This window comes from Mobula hypostoma, chromosome 6 (genome assembly GCF_963921235.1).
Source record: "Mobula hypostoma chromosome 6, sMobHyp1.1, whole genome shotgun sequence".
Taxonomy (NCBI): Eukaryota; Metazoa; Chordata; class Chondrichthyes; order Myliobatiformes; family Myliobatidae; genus Mobula; species Mobula hypostoma.
Window position 1 is genome coordinate 124,358,377 of NC_086102.1, and position 20,354 is coordinate 124,378,730.

The window sequence follows — 20,354 nt, forward strand, 5'->3', positions numbered from 1 at the left end:
GATTAGTAAGGGCATCAAAGGTTATGGGGAGAGGGTAGGAAAATGGCATTAAGATATATAATAAATTAGCCATGGTTTGCGCGTGGCCAAGTGGTTAAGGCGTTCGTCTAGTGATTTGAAGATTGCTAGTTCAAGCCTTGGCTGAGGCAGCCTGTATGTCCTTGAGTAAGGCACTTAACCACACGTTGCTCTGCGACGACACCAGTGCCAAGCTGTATGGGACCTAATGCCCTTCCCTTGGACAACATCGGTGGCGTGGAGAGAGGAGACTTGCGGCATGGGCAACTGCTGGTCTTCCATACAACCTTGCCCAGGCCTGCACCCTGGAAACCTTCCAAAGCGCAAATCCATGGTCTCATGAGACTAACAGATGCCTTATATAAGCCATGACGGAGCAGATTCAGTGACCTAATTCTGCTCCTACATTTTATAGTCTTATGGTATCTGAAATGAAAGAGTCATAGAGTAATACAGCACGAAAATAGGCCCTTCGGACCAACTGGTCCATGTTGACTACAGCACCCTCCCTGCTAATCCCAGCTGCCCATTTCGGCTCATAACCTTCCAGCCCCCTCCCCTCCATGTACCTATACAATGCCTCTTAAATGTTATAATTTTACCCGCCTCAACCACTCCATCTGGCAGCTCATTCCAGGTACTCACTACCCACTGAGAGGTAACTTGGGTGTAAGAAGTTACCCCTCAGGTTTCTTTTAAATCTCTTCCTTCTTAGCCTGTATCTGTGCCTTCCAGTTTCTGACCCCAGCGCTGGTGAAAAGACAATGGCTGTCTACAATCCAAGCTGCGTGGTGTATATTTTCCTAATTTTAGGTTTGGTTAGGGATGGGGTGAGGTGTGGTTAGAAAACCGCTGAGCTCTCTGCTGTGGTCTCTTCTGCCTTTCAATTTAAGCAGCTCTTGATTTTCAGTCAGATATAACTAATTGCTTGACCCAGAAAGAAGGATTTCAAGTGTAACTGCCTTAAATTATACCAAAGATGTGTGCTTGTAGAAGTTATTTTGCACTTCTTGGGTATGTTCTCTCTTTTAATACTTTCTGTGACAACTCAGCATGCTCCCTGCTACAGCCATGTAACTGGCACCCAGAAAATGAACATGGGATCCTAGTGGCCTTTGCATTATTACTGCCTGTTGAAATTCTGCCTTGGCATTCATTCCAGATGGACCAATCTGGGATTCTCAAGTGGGGAAGCCTGCTTTTAGTAACTGTACTCCATTGTACTATTGAACAAGTGCATGTGAACAAGTCTATTGAACTAATGCTCAGGTCTTGTGGGGCATGGCCTTAAGGCAGGCCAGAAAAGGGGTACTTCTCAAGAGCTGACTAATCTCAGTATTATGTTCTTTTCAGCATGAAGCAGCCAGACCACAGAGTAGTGGAACCCGCACTGTGTACAGGAGCCATCAAGGGCCAGCATTGCCCCAACATGTCTCTTCCATACACCAGGCATTGTTTTCAACGTATCCTTAAATGTCTCCCTTTCTCTAACAGAGTTGACACTTTAACAGGAAGGAAGAGGTCCAAAAAAACAGTGCCAGGAATTGTTACATCGTTAACTTCCATCACCCTTTTTGTGTAATAACTTGAGAATACCATGAAATTTAAAGAATTGTTACAGTGCTTTCTGTGGATTTGGTTAAGCTTATGGCATACGAGAAAAGACAGCCAGCTATCTCTATGCCAGTTCTCTACTGGGGTAATTGAATCGAATTGACTTTATTTCTTACATCCTTCACATACATGAGTAAAAATCTTTACGTTACCTCTCCATCTAAATGTACAATGTGCCATCATAGTAATTTATAATAATTTATAATAAATAGAACAGTCAATGTAACATAGAAATACACTCAAATCAGCATGAGTTAATCAGTCTGACGGCCTGGTGGAAGAAGCTGTCCTGGAGGCTGTTGGTCCTGGCTTTTATGCTGGGGTACCATTTCCCTGATGGTATCAGCTGGAATAGATTGTGATTGGGGTGACTCAGGTCCCCAATGATCCTTTGGGCCCTTTTTTCAAACCTATCTTTGTAAATATCCTGAATCATGGGAAGTTCACAACTACAGATGTGCTGGGCTGTCCGCACCACTCTCTGCAGAGTCCTGCGATTAAGGGAGATACAGTTACCATACCAGGCAGTGATGCAGCCAGTCAGGATGCTCTCAATTGTGCCCCTGTAGAAAGTTCTTAGGATTTGGGGGCCCATACCAAACTTCCTCAACCGTCTGAGGGGAAAGAGATGTTGTTGTGCCTTTTTCACCACACAGCTGGTATGTACAGACCACATGAGGTTCTCGGTGATGTGGATGCCAAGGAACTTGAAGCTGTTCACCCTCTCAACCCCAGCTCCATTGATGTCAATAGGGGTTAGCCTGTCTCCATTCCTCCTGTAATCCACAACCAGCTCCTTTGCTTTTGCAACATTGAGGGAGAAGTTGTTTTCTTGACACCACTGTGTTGAGAGCTGACTTCTTCCCTGTAGGCCACCTCGTTATTGTTTGAGATTAGGCCAATCAATGTAGTGTTGTCGGCAAATTTAATTAGCAGATTGGAGCTGTGGGTGGCAGCACAGTCATGGGCATACAGGGAGTAAGGGAGGGGACTTAGTACGCAGCCCCGAGGGGCTCATGTGTTGAGAGTTGGAGGGGTGGAGGTGAGGAAGCCCACTCTTACCACCTGACAGTGATCCGACAGGAAGTCCAGGATCCAGCTGCACAAGGCCGAAGTTTCTGAGCTTCCTGTCGAGCCTGGATGGAATTATGGTACTGAATGCTGAGCTGTAGTCCAAGAACAGCATTCTCACATAAAAACACAAACAACAGGAATTCTGCAGATGCTGGAAATTCAAGCAACACACATCAAAGTTGCTGGTGAACGCAGCAGGCCAGGCAGCATCTCTAGGAAGAGGTACAGTCGATGTTTCAGGCTGAGACCCTTCGTCAGGACTAACTGAAGGAAGAATTGGTAAAAGATTTGAAAGTTGGTGGGGGAGGGGGAGATCCAAAATGATAGGAGAAGACAGGAGGGGGAGGGATGGAGCCAAGAGCTGGACATGGTGAAAGATGAAGCCACATTCAGGTTGGAGGAACAACACCTTATATTCCGTCTGGGTAGCCTCCAACCTGATGGCATGAACATCGACTTCTCCAACTTCCGTTAATGCCCCACCTCCCCCTCGTACCCCATCTGTTATTTATTTTTATACACACATTCTTTCTCTCACTCTCCTTTTTCTCCCTCTGTCCCTCTGAATATACCCCTTGCCCATTCTCTGGGTACCCCCCCCTTGTCTTTCTTCCCGGACCTCCTGTTCCATGATCCTCTCGTATCCCTTTTGCCAATCACCTGTCCAGCTCTTGGCTCCATCCCTCCCCCTCCTGTCTTCTCCTATCATTTTGGATCTCCCCCTCCCCCTCCAACTTTCAAATCTCTTACTAACTCTTCCTTCAGTTAGTCCTGACGAAGGGTCTCAGCCTGAAACGTCGACTGTACCTCTTCCTAGAGATGCTGCCTGGCCTGCTGCGTTCACCAGCAACTTTGATGTGTGTTTCTCACATAAAAATCTTTCTTCTCCAGATGTGTAAGGACTGTATAGACGTGTAATCTAAAAATAATCTCTCTGCTGCACTATCTTCCCTAGATTTTGCACTGCTTTGAGTGTTTTTCCTTAATAGCAATGGTCTTCGCCTCGAATGTTCCCTGCGTCTAACAGAATTCTGTCAAGAAAATAATTACGCTCATCAGCACAGTCCCTTGTGGTTTCACACTCCAGCCTTTCTCATTCAAAACTTTTCAGGATTTTTATAAGACTCCCTAAAATCTGATGGTGGATACAGTGTCTGGAGTTCCTCAAGCCCCTCCTAATAACTAGTTCCCTATCAACACACACAAAATGCTGGAGGAATTTTGCAGGGCAAGGAGCATCTATGGAAAGAAGTAAGCAGTCAACGTTTCAGGCCCTGACTTTTCTTCAGCACTGAAATGGGAGATGCCTGAATTAAAGGTGAGGAGGAGAAACAGGCTAGCTGGAAGTTGATAGGTGAAGCCGGGTGGGTGGGAAAGGTCAAGGACTGGAGAAGAAAGAATTTGTTAGGAGAAGATAGTGGACAATAGGGGAAAGGGAAGGAGAAGGGGACCCAGAGGGAAGTAACTGGCGGGTGAGAAGTGAAGGGTCAGAGTGGGGAGTAGAGGAAGGTGGGGGGGGGGGTAAGTTTTGTTCACCGGAAAGAGAAATAGATATTCATACCCTCAGGTTGGAGGGTACCCAGACAGAATATAAGGTGTTGCTCCTCCCCCATGAGGGTGGCTTCATCTTGGCACAAGAAGAGGCCATGGATCAACATGTTGGAATGCAAATAGGAATCAAAATGTTTGGCCACCAGTAAGTCCTACTTGTGGTGAATTGTGCAGACGTGCTCGACAAAGCGGTCCCCCAATTTACAATGGGCCTCACCAGTGTAGAGGAGGCCATATCAGGAGTACTGGACACAATAGACAACCCCAGCAGATTCACAGGTGAAGTGTTGCTTCACTGGAAGGACTGTTTGGGGCCCTGAATGATGGTGAGAGAGAAGGTGTATGGGTAGCTGTAGCACTTGGATTGCTAAGTGCCTGGAAGGACAAATGGACTAAGGAATCGTAGAGGGAACGATCCCTGCGGAAAGCTTGAGGTGGGGGGGGGTAGGGTTGAAAGGTAAAGATATGTTTAGTGGTGGGAACACTTTGGAAAGTCAGAAGATGTAGAGGATAATGTGTTGTTCCCTAATTCCCTATTCCAACTGATGCCCATGACTTCTTAATGTACTTTTTATAAATGAGACTTTGAAAATTCCACACAATGCTCCAACTATAATCTGTTACCTTGTGCAGATTTATCACTTCCCCTTTGCTTTTATAAAGGCTGGTGTTGCAGATCTTTCTATTACGGGTTTGTCTTGCAATGAATAATGTATTTGAACTTCTATACCTCTTCTGTTCACCCTTCCATTCCTTTTGAGTAACTATTCCCCTTTTACCCAAATCCCAACAAGTTTACAATTGCACATGGTAATTTTTTCTCCACCACATCAGTCTAACCCACTGCCTCATCCTTGCCCTCATCAAGTGCATTGCAAATTTACTCATGGAATGAAGTAATATAGGTCCAACGGACAATCCAGAAGTATTTACAGCAAAGGGAACAAATTGAACCCAGTTTTAATCACTATAGTTCCAATCCTCCTTCAATCTGCATAGCACCTTTTATATATAACACTTTGAAACCATTATTTACACCAATTTGCTATATGTCTTGAAATAACATATTCCTGCATTTTCATGAACTCTCCTTTGAGCCATACAGTTTGAACATCCTAAATCAATTGTACTTTTCTCACCTGTTTCTTCAGATGTAGCCTGCTTTTAACCCATGCATTGATTGTGGATTCTCAGAGTCTTTACCCTGCACATAACTCAATTTTTTGAACAGAGATGGTGCATTATTTATTTTCAAATCTCCTAGCAAAAGTTGCATTTCTAAGGAGTTTTCAACATTAAGGCAATCATACCTTCTATATCCTCTCAGTCATCTTCCAGCAGTGTGCTTGTTATCAGAGACTCCTCTATCTTAATTTCTTTATTTTCTCAACTTTTTAACTATTTTCTCCCTTTCTAAGCCAAAGGTTATCATTGCATCTGTTGTTGTTATTTAATACATCTAACATTCAAATCTTTATTCGTATTGCTTTGGGTGTTCACATACACCCCATCAGTCCTTAATCTACTTCATGGACAATATTGACCCAGTGTTTAAACATTTAGCTTCTGCGTGATTTGTCCTTATAGCACTGTTCTTGCCTCATAGCATTGTGCAATCTTTCTCCCTTTCGCCTTTTGTAGATGGCATTAGTTAAATTCCTGTTTAACAGCTTTGCTCCAATAAAATTATGAATTGCATTCTTTACCCTCTGGTCTTAATGTATCTTTGTCTTATATAATACTTTTAATCCTCTTCTTGTTTTACTTGCCCACTCTGCAAGGAAATGAGTGTGCCACGTTGGTTTAGGTGAATACTGCCACTTCATGGTAGCCTCCCATGCAGAATCTGTCAATGAGAATTTAGTTACCTTTCTCACAAATTTTTATTACAGCTTTCATTAAGTTTTCTAGCTGTAGCTTAGTGGAGAGTACAGCTGGAGGATTCTAGATGTTTGAGCACAGTTAAGCTGACTTCCAGTGCTATTATTGAGTGAGTACTGCACTGATGGAGATGCATCCTTCACATGAGATGTTTATGTATATGGAAAAGATTTTTGCAGAAGAGCCCAAAATTTATTCCTTGTTTGCTCAATATTAATCTCTCAGCCAGCAACTATTTGTGGAACCTTGCTCCGTAAATTGACTGTTGGGTAACTTGGTGGGTAAAATACAGCCAATATGGAGGAATTTAAGGTGGGGGGGTTATATGGGAGGCAGGGTTTAAGGGTCGGCACAACATTATGGGCCGAAGGGCCTGTACTGTGCTGTACTATTCTATGTCCTATGTTCTTAATATACCATTAATAAGCTGTATATTACCTCATTTTGTACCCTTTTTTCCTCTTTTTTTTGGAAGGTCTTGAGGCTAGGAAAGACTCTCTACAAATGCAAATCTTACTTAGTTTTTGAATATTTCATGATTTAAAATCCTGGTGATAAGAGCACTAGCAGCATTTCTAATTCTGTCAGAATCAGGTTTATTATCACTGGCATGTGGTGTGAAATTTGTTAATTTAGCAGCAGCAGTTCAATGCAATACATAATCTAGCAGAGAAAAAAAATAAAATAAAAATAATAATAAATAAACAAGTAAATCAATTAGTATATTGAATAGATTAAAAAAGTGCAAAAACAGAAATACTGTATATTTTTTTAAAAAGTGAGGTAGTGTCCAAAGATTCAATGTCTAGGAGTCGGATGGCAGAGGGGAAGAAGCTGTTCCTGAATCGTTGAGTGTGTGCCTTCAGGCTTCTGTACCTCCTACTTGATGGTAACAGTGAAAAAAGGGCATGTCCTGGGTGCTGGAGGTCCTTTAATAATGGACACAGCCTTCCTGAGACACCGCTCCTTGAAAATGTCCTGGCTGCTTGCAAGCTAGTACCCAAGCTGGAGTTGACTAAACACTCTGCAGCTTCCTTCAGTCCTGTGCAGTAGCCTCTCCATACCAGACAGTGATACAGCCTGTCAGAATGCTCTCCATGGTACCACTATAGAAGTTTTTGAGTATATTTGGTGACATGCCAAATCTCTTCAAACTCCTAATAAAGTATAGCTGCTGTCTTGTCGCCTTTATAACTACGTTGATATGTTGGGACCAGGTTAGATCCTCAGAGATCTTGACACCCAGGAACTTGAAGGTGCTCACTCTCTCCACTTCTGATCCCTCTATGAGGATTGGTATGTGTTCCTTTGTCTTGCCCTTCCTGAAGTCCACAATCAGCTCTTTCGTCTTATTGACACTGAGTGCCAGGTTGTTGCTGCGACACCACTCCACTAGTTGGCATATCTCACTCCTGTACACCCACTCGTCACGACCTGAGATTCTACCAACAATGGTTGTATCGTCAGCAAATTTATAGATGGTATTTGAGCTATGCCTAGTCACACAGTCATGTGTATATAGAGAGTAGGGCAGTGGGCTAAGCACACACCCCTGAGGTGCGCCAGTGTTGATCGTCTACGAGGAGGACGTTATCACCCATCTGCACAGATTGTGGCCTTCCGCTTAGGAAGTCGAGGATTCATTTGCAGAGGGAGGTACAGAGGCCCAGGTTCTGCAACTTCTCAATCAGGATGAACAGCATCTTGATGTAGGTGTTTGTGTTGTCCAGGTGGTCTAAAGGTGTGTGGAGAGCCATTAAGATTGCATCTGCCATTGACCTATTGTGGCATTAGGCAAATTGCAATGGGTCCAGGTCCTTCCTGAGGCAGCAGTTCAGTCTAGTCATGACCAACCTCTCGAAGTATTTCATCACTGTCGATGTGAGTGCCACCAAGCGATAGTCATTAAGGCAGCCCACATTATTCTTCTTGGGCACTGGTATAATTGTTGCCTTTTTGAAGCAAGTGGGAACTTCCGCCCGTAGTAGTGAGATGTTGAAAATGTCCTTGAATGCTCCCACTAGTTGGTTGGCAGAGGTTTTCAGAGCCTTACGAGGTACCCCATCAGGACCTTCCGCCTTGCAAGGGTTCATTCTCTTTAAAGACAGCCTAACATTGGCCTCTGAGACGGAGATCACAGAGTCATCAGGTGTAGTAGGGACCTTCACAGCTGTAGTTGTGTTCTGTCTTTCAAAGAGTGCATAGGACGCGTTGAGTTCATCTGGTGGTGAGTCATCACTGTCATTCATGCTATTAGGTTTCGCTTTGTAGGAAGTAATGTCTTGCAAACCCTACCACAGTTGCCGTGCATCCAATGTCACCTCCAACCTCGTTCGAAATTGTCTCTTCGTCCTTGAAATCGCCCTCCGCAAATCATACCTAGTTTTCTGGTACAGTCCTGGGTGGCCAGACTTGAATGCCACAGATTTAGCCTCCAGCAGGCGATGTACTTCCTGGTTCATTCACAGCTTTTGGTTTGGGAATGTACAGTAAGTCTTCGTAGGCACACACTCATCCACACAGGTTTTAATGAAGTCGGTAATTACTGCAGCATACTCATCCAGGTTCAAAGATGAATCCTTGAATACAGTCCAGTCCACCGATTCAAAGCAGTCCTGTAGGCACTCCTGTGCTTCCCTTGTCCATACCTTCTTGGTCTCTACTACTGGTGCTGCAGTCTTCAGTCTCTGCCTATACTCAAGGAGCAGAAGTACAGCTAGGTGATCAGACTTCCCGAAGTGAGGGTGTGGAATAGCACGGTAGGCATTCTTGATGGTGGTGTAGCAATGGTCCAGTGTGTTGTTTCCTCTAGTATTGCAAGTGATCTGCTGAAGGTAGTTGCTTAGTGATTTTTCCAGACTGGCCTGGTTAAAATCTCCCAAAACGATGGTGAAGGTGTTAGGGTGCGCTGTTTCGTGCATGCTGATCCCATTACTCAGATCACCTAAAGCCAGCTTGACAATGGCTTGAGGTGGAATGTAAACTGCTACCAAAATGGCCCCAGAGAACTCCCATGGTAGGCAAAAAGTACGGTAATTTACTGCTGAATATTCCAGGTCTAGTGAGCAAAATTGGGACAGCGCTGATATATTTGTGCACCAGACAATGATGCTTTTGCTTCTAGACAGCCAACACCCATTTTAATTTCTTGAGTATTTTAAGAATGATTGGGAGACATGGAACATACGGCTGCATTTAATTTGCTTTTGTTTTAAATGTGCATCGTTTTCTGAAGTAGTTATGAGTGCAGCGAGAAAAGATTTTCTCTCTCCTAATGTTCACTCATTACATCTAGAGCTCTGGCTGGCTAAGTTGCTCCATTAATTCAATTATTTGTGATGATTAATTAAGATTTGCAACCCAAATTAAATAGTGTTAAAGTATCAGTACAAGTAGTCTGCCAATTACCACTTCATATTGGCATATATTTAAATTTTATCTTGATGGAAAGATTGATGATAAAGCAAGAAGAGCATAAAATTGTGGATATACTGAGTAATTAAATAAGTGGAATGAAAATTATACCAGCTAAGTTTTATTGTGCATTTTGGATCATAACAATACAGATACAAATAGTGAAAAGCTCAAATGGAAATGATAGCGCAAATTACCAAAATGTAGTAATTGAGAACAAGAAAGAAACAAATGGAATATTAGCATTTATAATCTCAGGGGAAGAAGTTTTGCTATAGTTTAAAATCATCCTTATTATTGTAGCATTCAATAAATGTGTCTTTTACAGGACACCGCTAATAGGGATGAAGAGATTGTTCTTGGAAGGAGTAAAGTACAGATGAATCAGAATGTTACACAGATTCCAAACAATAGATTATAGGGGAAGTTAAGTTATAAAACATCTTGAATTCCATGATCTATTACAGATCAAAGAGTGCTTTGATGGGGTTGCTAGAGTTTTGACTGGAATAGATAGGGAGGAATTTTGTCTGTAGGATAAAGGAACATAACCTGAAGCTCAGAATCAGGCCACTCAGAGGTTGCTACTTTATGCAGAAATTTTTGAAATTGTTTTTCTATGAAAGTAACTGGAAGTAAGCTCAGCTAACAACTGAGATGCATTGAAATGCAAGGTAACAATCTAAAGAGATACAGAGTCAAGAAAGTGGGTGATGTTGGGATATAGATATAGACTTAATCTTGTTGGATGGAGAAAAGAAAGGATTGGATAGTTAAGAGGCATACTTTTCCAATTCTTGAACAACATACTAAACTTCTTACATAGTATAAGCTTAATTATCCGGAAATTATTCTTTGATTAAGTTCATTGACTTCTCCAACTCTATCTTCCAGAGGAATAAGTCCACAATATGACTTTGGTACCAATCCCCTCATTGTTGGATGGCTTCAGATATGACAAGAAAATACCCTGTTACTTTGTCACCCGTTCCGTATATCAGCTTGAAGGCATGGACTATAAAATTTTTAGAATAGGGGAATCTGGTGAAAGCATAGAACCTCAAGATGGTCACTTTCCAATGCCCTCAGTATATAGCACTAAATGCTCTGATGTTTAATGAAGGCTTATTTACTGTGGATCTTAATGTTAAACAATCACTCAATCACGCAGTTGCATTGCTCTTCTAAACAGGTATTCCCCATATTCAATACAGAGCTGATTCCGTTTCCTTGACCTTGCACGATTCAGATATCTTGTTGAGTCGCTCTCAGCAGCTGTTTTCAAGCTGCACGGCCAAGTTTGCAGATGGGCAACAGTGTTCCGTTCCAGTGTTTGACATCACGCACCAGACACCTCTGTGTGAAGAACATGCAAAGAAAATGGTAAATATCTTGAAAAACACACTCGAGTGTTTTCATATTTCACTATGAACTTGTTGCAATGGAAGTTACTGAATTAGATAGAAACCTCTACATCTTTTTTTGGTATACAGTGTCATTCTGAAGTCTGGATTTAACAATTATCATGAGGCTTGCTATACTGGCACCACCAGAATGTTTCTTGAGCTGAGTGCATAAGGAGAAGTTTAATGAGATTTTCCCTGAGTGAATATGTGAATGCCCCAAGATGATGATAGGTGCTGACAAAATGCATTTAATTTCTGCCATAAGTTCTTTGAGATACTGGTGTAATACTGGGAAATTATGAAAGGTTAGAGGGAATTTATCTGATCTAAGGAAATTAAAAGCGTGGACTGTCATGCCAGAGGAAGCTGCTGAGGCACCTATGAAGGGAGAAGGCTGTATACTGTTTGCATATGGGGCAATGTGATTGGCAGTGGAAATCAGACATCTCACCCTGCAAAAACTCATTTCAGGGAGGTAGCACCATCAGTTTGCGGGAGACTCCCGGAACTTCCAGGAGAGGTGGGATGTCTGCAATAGAGTAGCTCCTTAGCAGCTAGCCAACTAGTTTAAATAACATTAACTATGCTAATGAATGAATGACACCTGTTAAACTCACCTCAACATGTCTCTTACAGTCATTTGGGCAATAGAAAAGTCACTGTTGCAAACAGTGCAGCGAGCAACACTGTCATTATTTTTGACCCCTATTAGGCAGGGGTACACTTTAGGGTAGTCTGGGATGATGTACATTTTATATTTTCTTTTTTTGGAACACACTCTCATGGCTTGCGCGCGTGCGCTCTCTCTCTCGTTTGCTCCCTCACACTCTCTCTCGCTCGCTCCCTCACGCGCACTCTCTCTCACTGCCTGGCGTGCGCTCTCTCTCGCTTGCTCCCTCGCGCTCGCTGTCTCTCTTGCTCGCTCTCTCGCACGCGCTGTCTCTGTTACTTGCTCCCTCGTGCTCGCTCTCTCTCTCTCTCTCTTGCTTACTCCCATGCGTGCTCTCTCTCTCTCTCCCTCTCTCAAAAAAATTGATTTCCGGGACATTGTGTATAATTTGCAGGCATCAGGGAGCCACTATTAATATGCGGGAGACTCCCGGAATGTCTGGGAAATAATTTTGAATTGTTCTGGCAACAAGTAGAACAGACTCTGGAACAAAAACAAAAAGCACTGGATTGTATCTCTAGAAAGAGGAGCAGTCAGTGCTTCATTGGAACTGGCAAAGAAGGAGATGTATGTGGGTTTACAGTCTGAGAGTTGGGGGAGCAATATGTGGAACAAAGGGAATAGTTGTGATAGGATGAGTCGAAAATAGCTTGATGGGGCCTCATAAACAAGAGAAAATCTGCAGATGCTCGAAATCGAAGCACCACACATGCTGGAGGAACTCAGCAGGCCAGGCAGCATATATGGAAAAGAGTACAATCGACGTTTCGGGCTGAGACCCTTTGGCAGGACCCATGGGGACTCATGTCGGCACAGTTTCCAAGTCAGTGGAATGATTGGTTAATGATAAGGTGGTGGGACCTACCAGGTAGGGTGGAATTTTTGTGTGGGGGAAAAAACAGAAAAATGGAAGTTGCTGGAAAAACGTAGCAGGTTGTGCAATATTTGTGGAAAGAGAAAATGTCTCAGATAAGGGAACCTTCACCAGATTGGGGAAAGAAATGTATAAGCCTCAATTGCATCAAATTTCTCAGGTAGAGTGAACATGTGGCAGATGTGATGAGGTTATGTGGTGCTGTAATGTGTGGATAATGCAACTCTGGCATGCTGGCTTGTTCACCAGGTCAGACAGATCGTATGCTGAGAGGAAACAATGAACGGGTGGCATGTGAGAACGTAGGCAGAAAGAAGAAAGCAAATGACAAGAGATTCAGCAGATGCTGGAAGTGCAGAGCAGCACAAACAAAATGCTGGAAGAGCTCAGCACGTCAGGCAGCATCTGTGGAAGTTAATAAACAGTTGACATTTCGGGTTGAGAACCTTTGTCAGGACTGGAAAGAAAGGGGGCAGAAACCTGAATAAGAAGGTGGGGGTGGGGAGGGAAGGAGCACAAACTGGAAGGTGAGAATTGAGACCAGGTGATGAGGAAAGTATGTGGGTGGGGGGAAAGGGAGATGAAGAAAGAAGCTGGAAGGTGATAGGTGGGAATGGTAAAGGAATCTAATAGGAGAGGAGAGTGACCATGGGAGAAAGGGAAGGAGGAGGGGCACCAGGGAGGTGATAAGCAGGTGAGGAGATGAGAAGATGTAAGAGAGAAGCAAGAGTGGACAATTGAAGAAGGGGGAAGGGAAACTACTGGATGTTAGAGAAATCGATGTTCATGACATCAGGTTGGAAGCTTCCCAGACAGACTATGAGGTGTTGCTCCTGCATCCTGAGAGTGGTCTCATCGTGGCGGTAGAGAAGGCCATGGACCAGTATTTTGGAATGGGAAATGGAATTAAAATGGTTGGCCACTGGGAAATCCTGCTTTTTGCAGATGGAGTGAAAGTGCTCGCCAAAGTGGTTCCCCCCAATCTGTGTTGGGTCTTACCATTGTAGAGGAGGCCACATCGGGAGCACTGAATACAGGAGATGGTCCCAACAGATTCGGTAAGGTGTTGCTTCATCTGGAAGGACTGTTTGGGGCCCTGAATGGTTAGATGAGGAAGCTCATGGGGTGGTGGGTGAGGACAGGAGGGACTCTATCATTGTTAAGGTGATGGGAAGATGAACTCCGTGTGGATGTCTGGAAAATGGAGGAGATCTGGGTGGCAGCATCACTGCTGAGTTCCTCCAGCATTTTGTGTGTGTTGCTCTGGATTTCCAGAGACTGGAATTTTGACTGCAAAATCTCTTGTGTTTAGAAAAGAAAAGCATATTGTCTAAAATTACAGAATTTAGTATTAAGTCAAAAAGGCTGCAATGTTCCCAGACAGAAGATGAGCTGTGTTCCTCAATCTTGCATGGAGTCTCATTGTAACAGTGCAGGAGTTTGCAAATGAAGAAATCTGTGGGGGTGGGGTTATGAATTAAAGAGGCAGACATTTGGAAGCTTGGGGTCATTCCTGCAGATTGAGTGCATGTGCTCCATAAAGCAGTCATCCTTTCCATGTTAGGTTTCTCCACTTTATGAACATCTGATGCAGTAACATGAGATTGAAAGGCATGTAAGTGAATCAGCACTTCAACTAGAAAGACCAGGTCAGATGGTGCGAAGGGACGAGCTGGAAGGATGTGAAAGGCTGCACAGGAGAGTGCAGCTGATGGGGAGAGGTAGGTGGGGATAGAAGAGCTGACAAAGGAATGAAGGGAGTGATCCCTATGAAAAGCTGAAAGAGGAGGAAAAAAAAGAATATGCTGTATATCTTGTTGGAACTGGTGGAAATTGCAAAATGTGATTCATTGAATGTCAAGGCTGTTGTAGCTGAAGGCAAGGACCAGGGGAACGTTATTCTTGTACTGCCAGGTGATAAGGGGCAAGGGCAGAAGTGCAAGAAACAGAGGACATGTAGTCAAGGACTGTTTAACTTACAGAAGGAAAGCCACAGTTCAGGAAGACAGAAGACTTTAAACATCTGGAATCTGGAACCCCTTATGTAGAAGTGCAAAGGCGAGCAGCCAGTAAACTGTTACTAAATACGTCCAGATTAGGAGCCTTGCTTTAACAGTGACCCAGAGTTCAGCAGAGTACCTGTGTGATGTTGCAGCATGGACTTGGCAAGCTTTTTTCAGTGGTTCTTGTACTAGCTGGACTGCAGCAGAGCTGAGAGCTAACAGAGCTGGTATCTTATGGGTCTAGTTGCTGTCCGATTACTTGACAAATTCTGGAGGCCTTGCCTTTGAATCTGGAGACATGAATTCAAATCTCACCATTTAAGGAGAACTTAGATTAGTTTATTATCAATTATACCAGGGCACAAAAAAAAATTCCTTGTTCACATCAAGCGCACAGAGCAAGCAGTATACACGCTGATAATAAATATAACAATAAATACAATGATAGGCGCAAAACAACAGAATGATGCAAAGATTGTATTTTAGTCTGAAGTAGTGAAATAACAGTTCAGTTCATTAAATCATTCAGTTCATGGTGACCATGATTTACCTGATTATCTAAAGCCATACCTGATTTAGGAATGTTCTCGCGGGAAGGAAATCTGTTGCCCTTACCTGGTGTATGTGACTTCAGACCAACATCAAGCTGTTTAATATCCTTTGGAAAAACAAGGCTAGCACAGCTTAAGAGTATTGAGCGAGGACAACATCCTGTGAATTAATGACAAATGTCTCTGTTAGCTCAAGTATTTGCTCACAGTTTACAAAGAACTTCTATTGTTCTATGTCACCTTGTTCATATAGTTTGAATTATGATCAATTGCTTGGATGTACTAATATGTTTATGCAGAAGACACCACTGAGAAATTGGAAGCTATTGAATAGTAGTTTCTGACTGTGCAGTGCATCAGGTTCTATTTAGTGACCTGCAAATCCAAAATCGGTACAATGAGCAAGATGACCTAGTGCCTGTTAATCTCAGTATTGAAATCTGCAGATTGGCATTCATTGTTGAGAGTGACCAAGCTTGAAACAAAACCCCTGATTCATGTTTTAAAGAGACTTGGGTGAAGGCCAGAGCACTTCATGATATAAATAAGTAATAGGTTCTTGTGGCTAACATTCTTCATGTAGCCTATACCTCTCGCAGCAAAAAGTATTGGTTGAAAGCTCTAATGTCTGTTGCAATCTATAGTGCAGAGTGGCTGATGCAAATCCCAGTGGCAAGCGTTGTGTCAACCATTTGGGGCTAAGTCTTTTCTCTTAATTGAGTTGTCATATGCAATGCTTTTAATCATTTTTATCATGTGGTTATAAACAAAGACAAAAGATGAACACTTGTTCATAAAATTGGTACAATAGCAGCCTCTGTACAACTATTACGGTGTGGAACCTATGGCTGAAGTGATCAGCATTTCAATTTTTTTCACCTATGGGGAAACTACTGATAACTACCTGTGCATTTCCACCTGAACCTAATCATAGCTGCCTGTGCATTTCCACCTGAAACTACTCATAACTACCTGTACACTGCCTCTGTCTTTAGGGGGATATTGGTTGGTCTTTCAGTAGGTGCCCTTTTGTTCCCCTCTCCTATTTCACTGTCTCTCCTCCTTTTTGATTCTATCATCTTTAGATTTTCTCTCTTGTTATTCATTCTCTCTCTCTCTCCTGTCCCTCTGTCTCCTCCATATCCCCTCTCCCTGTTGCCCTCCCTCTCTCACACGTTCTCTATATGGGGAGGGTTCACCGGTCAGATTGTCCATGCTGCAGGTTCTGTTACGTTGCCACCTTTCCAGTCTTACTTTACGGCTCTGTTTTACTTTTAAGGATAATTTCTTGAGAGGTGACAGTAACCGGAAAATCCAGCAACAGAGAAAACCCAGGAAGAAAACCAAGCCTCCAGCACTTACCAAAAAACACAAGAAGAAGCGGCGGAGAGGTCCACGGCGGCCTCAGAAACCCATTCCTCCAGCTGTACCCCAGGGCAATCTTACCATGCCTTCCAGTCTTGGCATATCAGTCACGGCCTCCCACATCAGGTAAACATAAACGTTAAGGCTCACTGCTGTAATCATTGACAATGCAAGACAGCAGGTTGTTTGTACGTTGTCTTCTGAGAAAAGTAACATTACAGCTTAAAACGTTATTTAATTGTGTTATTGGATCTATGACAGACAATGCCAGCTTAGTGGGATGAGGTATGCTGCTGCATGCTGTCTATAGTTTATATCAGGTGTTGGTTCCTCTCAGTCATCACACTGGCCCTGGTGTCTTCTGTAGTTGGTACCTTAACAAATGAGGATTTTTGTGTTGGTAAACTGAAAGGTTTGAAAAGCTACCATTACCAAAGATTAGTATCAGAAAAAGGGTGCTGAGGCCAAATAAGGTACATCTTGAGAAGTTAACTCTCATAGAAAATGAATCTTATCACTGTTCTGTGACACACTGGAATAGCCTGTTACCTGCTGGGGCAGCTGGAATGCTGTGAACAATTTTGTACTTTAGCCGATACTAATGATTTCTTCTGTTTTCTTGTTGGCTTGTTCTTCCCCAGATACCTTGGCCACCTAATCTAGAAAGCAGTGTCAGTGTGGCAGTGAGTGCTGTGCTGTCCTTTCAATAAGACCTCAAGCCTAGGCCCCTTCCACCCTGTTGGCTGTTGTGAAAGATCCCACAGCACTGAATGAAGAGCAGAGTAGTTCTCTTTAGCATCCTGGACAGTATTTATCCTTCGCACAATATTAATAAGGCATTTGGTACATCTCTCATTGAGATTTTATATTCAAAATGGCTGCTGTGCTTCTTAGATAACAACCACAATTGCATTTCAAACAAAAGAAGTATTTAATTTCCTTTGAACTACTTTGAGATACCTACAACTTCAGAGGTATCATTAGGATAATATTAAGTTCTTTCAGATAGTGAATAAGGAAATGTTGTTGCTCAGAACTTTGCTGGAATAGTATGGATTTTTTTGTACTAGTTGGAGAAGACTCCCTGTAATGGCAAGGTATTCAATGTTGTTTGAACTGTAGCTTGTCTGATTATGGACCTGTGGAAATACTTAGTACACTGCAAACTGTGACTAGAAACTTTACGTGAGTTTAATCCAACAAACTCTGACATGAGCTCCATACTGGGTTGAGTAACCAAAAGCTTGGTCAAGAAGGTGGGTTTCAATGCATGTTAAAGAAGGAACAATGGAGTGAAAGGCATGAGCATCAGGAGCAATGTGACAGCCAGGCAGCAGAGGGCCTTTTTTATGACCTCAAAAATGTCGAGGGAACAGAAGCAATTGGGTATACGTTGAAGTGATTTTTCAATCTCATTCTTTTACTACTTGGATCTGAGCATTTTCCCATTACGTTGGTTTATTGCTGCACAAGAGTATACTTTTATATATCTCTTACCTGCTGTTTTGTTGAATTTCAGGGATTCTTCCACCCCAGAACTAAGTGCTGATGAAATCCCTGATGACATCACCAATGAGATTACAGATATGCCAAATGACCTAGAACTAAATCAAGAAGAGTTGGCAGAAGTTCTTCAGCGATTGCCTGATGATTTGCAGGACTTTGACCTTTTTGAAGGTGATATTGCATAGAAAGTGCTTTCCTTTCAAATAGTGCATTTCCAAAGGGCATGTTTAAACATTTTTCAGGATGTGGGCATTGCTGGTAGGGCCAATGCATTGCCCTACCCTAATTTCCCTTGAGTTGGTGTTGAATCACTTCTCTGAACTGTTCAAGCCTTCTGGCGAAGGTGTTCCTGCATTGTTGATATCCCAGTATTTGACAATGTAAGAATGGTAATACATTTTGCAGTCCAGCACAGCTTTGGGATCCTTGTACAGTATATCATTAAAATTGTGTCGATGCAAGGATTCTGGCTGTGCTGGACTCTTATTTCTTCACCAATTAGTAAACACTCTGTTGATCTATCCTTCACACACCCAAAGTAGATAACCTCACACTTGTCTAAATTGAAATCCAAATGCATCTTTGTTCATTCAGTTCTGCCTCACAGTTCTATTAGCCTTTCTGATTTTGTTTTGCATCCACATGACTTTAATAATAAATATTAATAAAACCAGAAAGGCTAATGGAATGCTACTGCTGTTATAAGTTCCTGAATTCATTAATCTTAGCAGAACCACTCTGGAATTTACATATGAAATTTGTTCCTATTTGAAACATATAAGTTAATGAAGAGATGATGTGATGGGTTATCCTTGGCAATGCTGCATTCAGTAAATTATTACATCACCCCACTCAGAGTAATTAAGCTGGCTTCCATAACTCTTTGCCATGCTGGAGCAGAACTTGAAGATTAAGAATGTTCTCAGATGATGATCTGAGTCATTTTCACCACAGTTATGAACATTGCTGTAGCTTTTCTTCAAGTAGGGATTTAGACTGTGCATGATTTTCTAAAGTACAGGACATGATTAAACCATACACCATTCCCAAAGCTATATCGGAGACCTTAACTCTTTTCAATTTAGGCATATAATATGTGATGAATGAACAAACTGCTCCATACTCATTAACAATATACCCATCAGAATGACATACTTTGTTTTTAAATCCCTGTCAGCCCGGGCTTCTGCATTTTCAGCTAACATTCTTTGTCCTTCCATCTCCAACTTGCTTTGTATCTATTCCTTCTCATTCGTCTGTCAGCCATTAGAACCCACTTAAGTTGTCTCATCCTCCACATTCTGTGTTGCTTCCTAGAACTTACTTTTTTTCCCCTGCATTAAAAACATCCCCAAAACTCTCCAATTGCACCTTGGGTCATATCTCTAGACAAACAGCCACTCAGTGCTGGTGATAAAACCTAACAAACCACCTTTGGGATATTGCCTTATCAGGGCAGCATTCTGTAATATAAGTTCTATTGAAATTTGAACTCCATATATGTAACTCAAGAATTCCTGCATCTCACTGTATAACATGGGTAACGATCGGTGGAGACAGGTCTCTCATGGTATAATATTGACATAGGAACAGCATTACTGCCCATTCCTAATTATCTTTGAGAAGTTATTCCTCAGTCACCTATGTGAATTAACTATAATGCTTCTGGTGAAGGTGCTATTTGAGTCAAGACTTCCGGATTTAAACACACTGTTAAACAAATGGCAGTTTGGTCCCAGAACCTGGGTTAAATGCCTCTTTTGTGACTTAATTTCCTCTGCTCTCCACCCTACTGGCCTTTGGGTTCTTCATGCTCCCTGGTTCTTTGCACTTTTAAAATTTTTTCTTATCTTTGACATCAGTTCTTCAGTCATAATAACACATTGACCCAAAAGATAAACACGGAGTCATTCTCCAACTTTTCATATTATTTCACCTCAAAGATACTTTCAAGGTCTGCAAGAGAATAAGCTCCACCCCTTACATCAGTACATTCAAAGTCTGCATTATAGGTAAGCATTTGTTACAGTCATATGGCGCGAAAATAGACCCTTCTGCCCAACTCATTCATGAACGATGAGTCATAAGCAACATCCCTCCGTCCAGTCGTTACATAGTGGGCAAGAGTTTAACTTGGCTGATGGCATGGATCACAGTGAATTCTCTCAGTCCTGTGTTGTACACAGTGACAAACACATAGACATGTAGAACAGAAAAGTTATATCCCAACCAGGCCACTGTTTTATCCAGCTTCTCACTTGGGTTTGTGGGATATGGGCATAGAGTCCAAGTGAGTGAACATTGAATGAGTTGGCCTGAGGGTTATCTGCTGCCATGCCGCTGTACAAATTCTTACTTACAGAGAAGCAACTTGAAATCTCTCCTGCTAAGTTACACAGGGTAAGCCTCTTCAAACTCAAAATAGAC

The 20,354-nt window shown here is 42.5% G+C and overlaps 1 protein-coding gene and 1 long non-coding RNA gene across 3 annotated transcripts in view; one reads left to right on the top strand and one right to left on the bottom strand.

The window, feature by feature from the left end:
* The window catches only part of ino80db (INO80 complex subunit Db), a 127,069-nt gene that overhangs the window by 93,823 nt on the left and 12,892 nt on the right, over positions 1-20,354 (top strand). For both annotated transcript variants that reach the window (XM_063051611.1, XM_063051612.1), the window contains exons 6-9: positions 1,372-1,481; positions 10,802-10,935; positions 16,336-16,547; positions 17,941-18,098. In XM_063051611.1, coding sequence (XP_062907681.1) covers positions 1,372-1,481; positions 10,802-10,935; positions 16,336-16,547; positions 17,941-18,098 — 614 coding nt within the window. The remainder of the gene's footprint in view (positions 1-1,371; positions 1,482-10,801; positions 10,936-16,335; positions 16,548-17,940; positions 18,099-20,354) is intronic.
* On the bottom strand, positions 14,684-16,525 carry LOC134348365 (uncharacterized). Its single transcript, XR_010018404.1, has 3 exons — positions 16,419-16,525; positions 15,121-15,216; positions 14,684-14,795 (listed from the first exon to the last, which is right to left on the bottom strand). It is a non-coding gene; the product is annotated as an uncharacterized LOC134348365 (long non-coding RNA).